At 30.2% G+C, this 8,822-nt stretch overlaps 1 protein-coding gene across 1 annotated transcript; it reads right to left on the bottom strand.

Annotated features, from left to right (window-relative positions):
* Nucleotides 1–2,381: 2,381 nt before the first annotated feature.
* Nucleotides 2,382–4,382, bottom strand: LOC18035779 (G-type lectin S-receptor-like serine/threonine-protein kinase CES101). The gene is made up of 6 exons (XM_006427512.2): nucleotides 4,189–4,382; nucleotides 3,898–4,091; nucleotides 3,616–3,826; nucleotides 3,211–3,448; nucleotides 2,979–3,126; nucleotides 2,382–2,765 (listed from the first exon to the last, which is right to left on the bottom strand). Exons 2-6 carry the CDS (start codon nucleotides 4,078–4,080, stop codon nucleotides 2,457–2,459), a joined length of 1,089 nt encoding a protein of 362 aa, XP_006427575.2. The 5' UTR covers nucleotides 4,081–4,091; nucleotides 4,189–4,382; the 3' UTR covers nucleotides 2,382–2,456.
* Nucleotides 4,383–8,822: the final 4,440 nt, after the last annotated feature.

Raw genomic sequence — 8,822 nt, 5'->3', positions numbered from 1 at the left:
AGTCCCTATAGTTTATTACATTACCATAAAGGTTAAAATAGTTATATGCTTATTTATATAACTCATGTTGTTTTAAATTTTTAAAGTTTGATCCATTGACTTAGTTTGAATCATGTTCAAGTGAATATAAACCTTTAATATTTTAAATTGGAACATCTTAATAAATTTTATTACAATTTATGATGTTTCATCTAAAAGAAAGTACTCATAAAAAATTATGAAGATAAATGATGTTAATTTGAAGAAAATAAAAAAAATTTATTATATTATCACAAGTTATAAAGATGAATAGTAACACCAATTGGTAGGTTTTATTTAGGTAAGGATGAAAAAAACTAATTAAATAGAAATATTTTAAAAAAATCTTTTAATGATGTTATTCAAAATTTTTGGATTAATTATAAATTTTAAAGATCAATCATCTAGTATACAATTTGTAAGATTAACTTTGTAATAATATCGATAAGAACTTCTACAAATTTTAATTGCCTTTAGTTGTGGAAATTTACTTTTTACTTTTCAATAGGGGTGTTCAGAATTAAATATGATCCGCTCAATTCGTCTAATTTGTAGAAATCCGATCCGTAAAAATTTGATCCGTGGATTGGTGGATTGGATTGGATTGAAAATTTGAAAATCCGCAATCGGTAGATTGAATATGGATTTACTTACTAATAAATAAATAAGTTAAAATATAGTTATATTAACACCATATTATGTCTTATCTAATAATAGTATAAAATAAAAAAATATAACTTCCTAAGCAGTTAATTTTCATGTACTAATTTAAACAAATGAGATTTTTTTCTTTTTGATATGTTATATTTTGAAACTTTGAATGTATTTTCTATCTTTATTTCAATAAATAACTTATTTAAATCTTATTTAATTTTGAATTTGATTGGTAGTAAAATTATTTTTATATTAAATTTTAATTTAGTTAGTTCGTGGATATGACATGATTAAAAAATTTTATCCCACAAACTAATCCGCAAAATGGTGGATTGGATGTGGATTGGGTCAAATTCGCATCCGATCTGCAGACGTATGGATTAGATTTGGATTGAATTTCATCAATCCGTGGATTGAATTGGATTAAAAATTTATAATCTATAAAATTATGGATCTGATATAGATTGATGTCCAATCCGAAAAATTCGATCCGCGAACACCTCTACTTTTCAAGTCTCCAAAATCAGCCATTTGCGGCTCCGACGTAATGGCACTCGCATCCTCGTCATATGTTAAGGGAATGTGTTCGAGTCTTATGAGACTCATTTCTTTCAAATTGATAAATTTCTCCATACATATTAGTGAAAGTGTATTTTGAGAGTGTATTTCTCCATACATATTAATGAGCTTATATTTTGACAGTTTCAGTAGATTTTATACATTGTGTAAATTGTAAGAATTTCGTAAAAAAGAATAAAAGAAGTCTAGAAAAACTCGAGCACCCAACCAGCTATACATTTATAGCATTGTGCCTGACACAAATGATTTTCTCGTCTTTCTCTCGTCATCTAGCAAAAGAAATTATATGCACCAGAAGTACACAGGACTTTTAATTTCATTATTCCATGTCAACCAAAGTGATTGAAGTCCTAGATACAACCAAAGTGATCTGCCTTCTTACTTGTTTTAATTTCATTTCATCAATTGATAAGTAATAGGCCGTGAATTGACAACATTAATTGTTATTTTTGAACTTTAAATCTTTGGTACCAGAGATACAGGGAAAAAATTTTTGTACGGATTTGAATAAAATAAACTTTGTCAAAGGAGCCCCACCTATTATTATCATGTTCACACTGCGTTACCATCTGATGGTCAATAAGCTGAAGGCCAAAGAGAGCATTGCTTTGCAGGCTGTAGCCCTGAGAGGAGACAAGAGGAAAGTTGCGAGAAAATTGACGAGGTACACTTTATTCCAAATTTCTAATTTGTTACTGTATTGTATTGCCACAAGAGACAACAAATATTAAGTAACTATTGCGCTAAATTTTGGATACTTCGCTCATATAAAACCTTTTTTTTTTCCTACTAAAATGATAAAGGAGTGGGTAAAATTTAAATTAATTTTTAACTTCTTAGTTCATCAGATTTAAGTTTAGAACTTTGAGTAATGAGCTAAAATAAAACTCCTTAAAACCATCTGAATAAGTCCAACCAAATAAAATTGACTAACAGCCACATAATCAAACTCCTGACACGCTCCTTGAAATTTATTTCTACATTTTTGAGATATTTTGAATTTGTATGAGTAGATTCCTGAAACTTTGTATCTGGGCTAACATTTTTTTTTTAATTTGAAATACCAAGAAAAAAGAAAAAGAAAAAGAAAATAGATATGAATCTATACGTATAATAACAAGCCTAAATACCAAATGGTGAGTCCAATGGATTGAATGCAACATGCAAGCTTAATTAAAAGGAGTCGGCATACATTAAAATAAAAATTAGCGCGCTTCTAAAATTGAAATCGTCACTTGGTTGACTGAACAATCTTCTACCTTGCCGGTGGACGATGTTGAAGTCACAGTGTTTCTTACATATGAAAAAGCAGGTTGTTTCGGAGGAAGTAATGCTGCAGCTTCATTTGTAAGCATCGATACAACATCAATCATGGTGGGTCTATCATCAGCACTTTCTTCTACACAAAGGAGTGCTATGTTCACATATCTTAACAGCATCTGCTTGGAGGATTCATCCTCTAATATTGCATCAGTCAACTCCAGTGTCCTGTTGCTTGTCCACAGATCCGATGCCTAAACAACCATACGATGTTATTAGACAGTTGTGCACTTGATATACAGAATATACTGAAAACGCTTTGGTGTGGGTGTAAGCACGAATTTTCTCATACTTTACAGCACTGTAAAAGTACGAAGTGTGCATCCTCACCCGAGCATACTCAGGAATATAATATTTACACTTAAAACCACATAATTAGAATATGTGTAACTGCTTTTGTTACTTACATAACCTAGCAGATTGAGAGAGTCGGTTCGATAAAATCCAGTGTTCTTCTTACCACTCAAAATCTCAAGCAACAATACTCCAAAGCTAAACACATCGGATTTAATTGAAAATATTCCTTCGAGTGCGTATTCCGGGGACATATAACCACTGTAATTCAATAATTAATAAATAATAATCAGTAATTTATGGATAACTTAATCACTTTAATTTTGGTTTGTGTCATTTACTTACTAAGTCCCAACGATCCTACTAGTATTTGCTTGTAACTCATTTCCTCCACAAATTCTTGCCATTCCAAAATCAGATATTTTGGGATTCATGTCTTTATCCAACAAGATATTACTAGCTTTCAGATCTCGATGGATAATTCGCACTCTAGAGTATTGATGAAGATAAAGAAGCCCTTGAGCTATCCCTTCAACAATAAGAACACGCGTTCCCCAATCTAGTAATATTCGCTTGCTTGGGTCTATATAGTTTTCAGCAAATAAAACTAAATGTCATTATGCACGAACAAAAAATGTAGACCGCATAATCTAATTATTTGTATCTAGTGACTTAATTTTTTTATTAAAAAAATAATGATAATTCGATGATGTTAACCATTTAACTTAAAAATAGCCGATTGAAACTAACCAAAAAGAAAGAAGTCCAAGCTTTTGTTAGGCATGTATTCATAGATCAGAATCTTCTCATCTCTATCAATGCAGCAGCCCAAAAGTCTAACAAGATTCTTGTGCTGAACCTTGGCTATCACTGAAGCTTCATTTTTTAACTCTCGCAGTCCTTGTCCAGATCTTCCTGAAAGCCTTTTCACTGCTATCTCATCTCCATTTTTCAATACTCCCTGAAAATGGTATATTTATAGTTCTATTAATAATGAAACTATTGTTCCAAAAAAAATGATGTCTCAATTACCTTATAAACAGGTCCAAAACCACCCTCTCCGAGCTTATTTGCGTCCGAGAATTTATTTGTTGCGGTAGAAACACTGGAAAAACTGAATAAGGGCAATTGATCAACTTCCTTCCTTTTGCTTCCTTTTGTCCTTTTATTGTTTACGGGATCGGCTTTCAGGTTCAAATCCAAATCAAACATCATCAAATCCTCCCCTGAATGGTGCAGAAATTAAAGCTTTAATTAACATATGTATAGGTATGTAAGTATATTCAACTCTCAAAATCGTGTAATGAAATGAGAAACTTTTACCTCTGTTTCTGGGCTTTCTCCTCACACAATAGAAAATCAAGCCTAAAATGACCACTGCTGCCAGAGTGATCGACAAGACTAAGCAAGAAATTGCTAGTGGACTGTAAAAAAAATAACCACTAGACAAACCAAAAGTCAATGCTAATATCAAGAAGACAGTAGACACGAAGGCAACAAAAATAATGAAGACTGCAAAGCGATCCATTGAGATCGATCATATGATTATTCCAAATCAATAATGAGTGTTTAATGATAAGAAGAACAATTTTAAGAATAAACTTGGCAGTAAGATAATTGTTAAACATATTAAAAAAAAACTTTAATTATACCCAATCAGTGTCAAGCAGAATTATTCATGGGGTTTGTATATTCTTCAGAACTTTCCCAAGTCTCAGTTACTAGAGTTTACGCGTGATACACGCGAAGGTGAAATATTTAGCTAAAATTAGCATGGTCTCTACAATTATATATATACATACATTACCAGTTTTTGACTCGTATGTTGACAAATTATGGATACTCACTGGACTCTTATTTGTACCCTCTTTTAATGAAATAAGAAGTATATTTAGAACCCGCGTTTCAAAAGTCAAAAAAGGTAGAAGCATTTCCATTACAAATGGACCATAAATGTGTACTTGTTTAATTTTTCTTTCTTTCTTTTTTTCCCCTCCGTTTGAAAGGCAAAGGACTGCTTTAAATAATTTCTATTTAAAATTCTAAAGTGGTAATGCGTAGGCAGAGCATAATTATAATATGTAACCTCTTAAAACTTTTGAATTTTACTAGGAACTAAAATCAGAATTATTATTATTATTACTATTACTATTATAATAAACATGCATATACTTCTTTTAAAAAGTTTATTTATTTATTTTGTTAATGGAAAATAGATAATTTTAAGTAACTGCATTTTTATAACTTGTTAACAATTTACTCCAATTATAAGATAAAGTAAATATATTAATGGATATATTGTTGATTCTTATTATTATTGTTGTATTTCAAATAATCAACTTATTCTGATTTTCATTCTCCACTCTAATTCAACTTATTACGATTACGATTTATTTCGATTTTAACATATTCAAATTGTCAATACGTGACGCTCCATGAATAGTGAGATTTGAAAATTAAGTTGATGCATAACTACGTTCTATAAAAGAAAAATATTGAAGTAAGTATAACCATTTCAAATGAACTTGAAGGTGTTTTTTTCTTTTTCTTTTTTTTTTAGAAGGATCTAATGCACATTAAGAATCCTTATCCTATTTAAATTAGTTTCCTAGATTGTAGTTAATATATGTACATTTATTCAACTCTCCTCACGCGGTAGAAAATCAAGCCTAAGATGCCCACTGCGGCCAGGTGATCGACAATAATAACAAGATGATAAAAGAAGCTGAACCTACTCCTCTAGATAAACCAAAAGTGAATGCTAATATCAAGAAGACAGCAGACACCAAGGCAACAAACATAATGAGGATTGCAAATGATCCATTGAGATCAAGGATCAAATGAACACGTTTAGAAAAATGCCAAGGACGACTTCAGGTCAGCAGGGAAGAGTCGTAAACATCATGTGCTGATTATGCACATGGATTTTGAAAGTACAGCGAAGATTCGTAACATGTTGTTGGACAAAGAATCGAAGATACAAAAGTTCAAACTAATTAATGCAGGCAAGATTTAGAAGGATCAGCGATAAATCTTTTTTTTAAAAAAAAAAAAAAGAATAGACGAGGATCAGCTATTTTTTCCTCTTTTTTTTTCCCTTGATCTTGTTTCATAAAAACTGGAGTTAGTTTAAGAAAAAGTAAATGGGCAAGTATTAAAAAGAATAGCATTTAGTTATTACCATAAAAAAATTTTAAATTTCTATAACTAATGCTTTATGATAATGTTCAAAAATCTCATCTAAAAAAAGGAAATAACATGTACAAACTAAAAATCATATACACATGGAACCGTGTTTGTCAAAACAAACAATTTGCAAATAAAATTAACTCCAGTTCTTATTAAATAAGATTTGGAAAAGAAGGGAAAAAAAATCGGATATTATACTAGAGAGATACGTACGCAAAAATTTGACAAAGAGGGAAAAAAATGGTAGAAAATTTTTCAAAATTTACAAATAAACGGTTGCTGTACCAAGAGGGTTGCTAAAAAGAATGCAGAAAAAAGTAGTTTGTGGGCCTGGCTGGGAGACAGCCAACCGACAAACCCCATTTTTTTTCAAACTCTTCTCTGCAGTGCTTTAGAAGTGGAAAAGGCCAATTTCCAGGCCCCCCAAATATATTTTCTTGATTTTCATTTTTGCAATACGGAAAATATCAAATAATATCAAACACACCATGAGGCAACAAAAATATTGAAGATCGCAAAGCGATCAGTTGAGATCGATCAAATGATTATTTCTAAGGGTGTTTGCGGATTGAATTTTGTGGATTTGATATCAATTCATATCCGATTCATGATTTTATAAATTATAAATTTTTAATTATATTATATTCATAAATTGGTGAAATTCAACTTAAATATAATTTATATGTTTGCAGATCGGATGCAGATTTGACTTAATTCATATTCAATCCACCATTTTATGGATTGTTTTGCGGACTAAAATTTTTTAATTATGCTCAATCCATAAACTAATTAAATAAAAAAATTTAATATAAAAATGATTTTACTACCGATCAATAAAATTAAATAAGATTAAATTAATTAATTTTTTAAATAAAACAAAAAAATACATTCAAAGTTTCAAAATATAACACACTTAAAAGAAAAAATCTTATTTATTTCGACACATGAAAATTAACAGTTTGAGAAGTTATATTTGTTCATTTAATTATTTTTATTTCATATATTATTATCATATTTGATATAATATGATGTTAATGTAACTATATTTTAATTTATTTAATTATTAGTAAGTACTAATGCCACATTTATAAGTTTTATTTTTTAATTAAATAATTTTTTTTTTTGCGGATTCACGGATTTATAAAAGTAAATGCATATCTAATCCACCAATCATAGATTTTTTAATTTTTAATCCAATCCAATCCACATAAAAATTGCATTTCTACGAATAAGACAGATTAAGTAGATCGAATTGGATTCTGAATTACCCTAATTATTACAAATTAATAATGAGTTTTTAATTGTTAAAAAATTATTTAAAAAATTTATATCCAATCACTTTCAAGCATTTATTATGGGGTGGGTTTATTTTATAGTAAAGTATTTTTTTCTTTTATAATAATTTTTTTGTCTTCTAATAAATAAATATATTTTTTTCACGCATCAATACATTGAATGCAAATGGTCGCCGCGTCAAACTCAATTCATGCTTGCGGGACCCCGTAGACTTGGTAAAGTCTTTCATCGTTTGATAATTGGTTCTTTAAGAGTCAACTCAAGATTCATATACGCGTCAGAAAATTAGCATATGAAGAAGGACCAATGAATCATTTACCACGTAATCTCTAGCTCGTTGATTACTCTATTTCACAACAACTAGTGAGTTAAAAAGTCATAAATATCACCTGAATACAAAAATAGGTTAAGAATTGTATGCTGATTTGATATTTACACTAGCTACTTAGAAAGATGTGATTAGTAATGTTGGGGACTTAGCATAAGATTTCTAAATATCTAATTCAAAAGACTAGTTTATTAGGTGGAGTGACCTACCTTGTTATAAACCTAAGTATTTTCATTTTACTAGCCAATGTAGGACACAACTCAACAATTCCTTCTCGGACGAAACCACCGTCAGACTCCGGTCTTTTTGTCCGACATACCTGAGTTGTTTCACCGCCACATTCCGACTACTAGGGTTTAGCTCTGATACCACTTGTTGGGGGAACTTAATATAAAATTTCTAAGTATCTAACCTAAAAAACTAGCCTATTGGGTAGAGTGACCTACCTCCTTATAAACTCAAATATCTCCCCTTTACTAGCCAATGTGGGACACAACTCAACAATCCATGTGAGGAAATAAGTTGCTAGTATGTTGGGTTTAAATGCAAGATTTGAAGAATTCTTGGGGCAGTGTGCATATCGACTTCAGTTGGAGGGGCCTTGTTGAAAAACTTATGCTGATGTGGTAGAATTCATTAAGAGTTCGTTATGACGTTTTCCAGAAAGATCAGAATAAAAGGCACTTGTGACTAGCCTCTGATATCATATTGATATCTTCTTCATTTCTTGTTCATTTTGCTTGCAATTTGGTTCTTTGTGATTCTTGTAATTTCTTCTTTGTTATCAGCCTGTAATTCGATTGTTGAGATTAATAAAAGAGCAGTTTTTTCCTTCATCAAGTTGTGCACTTGAAACTGTGCTCTGAGTCTGATTCTTGTGATTTCTTTCTTGTTAGATTAAATCTGATTTGTTCTTTCAAGTCCGATTTATCAAGTTCTTCTCGAAATATCTTGTGTAGCTATTAGGAGCTATAACAAGTAATTATTGAATATAAATATAAATATATGTAGGATCTAGCTATGTTATTACAATGGTAACATACTCCATTTTTTTTTAATTTTTTTGAATTAATTACATTGCAATTCCTATTTTATTATAAAATTAAAAAAAAATCAGATAGTCCTAAATTCTGGCTTGTTAGTC

This window comes from Citrus clementina, unplaced genomic scaffold (assembly GCF_000493195.1).
Source record: "Citrus clementina cultivar Clemenules unplaced genomic scaffold, Citrus_clementina_v1.0 scaffold_7, whole genome shotgun sequence".
Classification (NCBI taxonomy): domain Eukaryota; kingdom Viridiplantae; phylum Streptophyta; class Magnoliopsida; order Sapindales; family Rutaceae; genus Citrus; species Citrus x clementina.
Note: the sequence above shows the minus strand (reverse complement) of the source record. Positions and strands in the feature narration are given on the sequence as shown.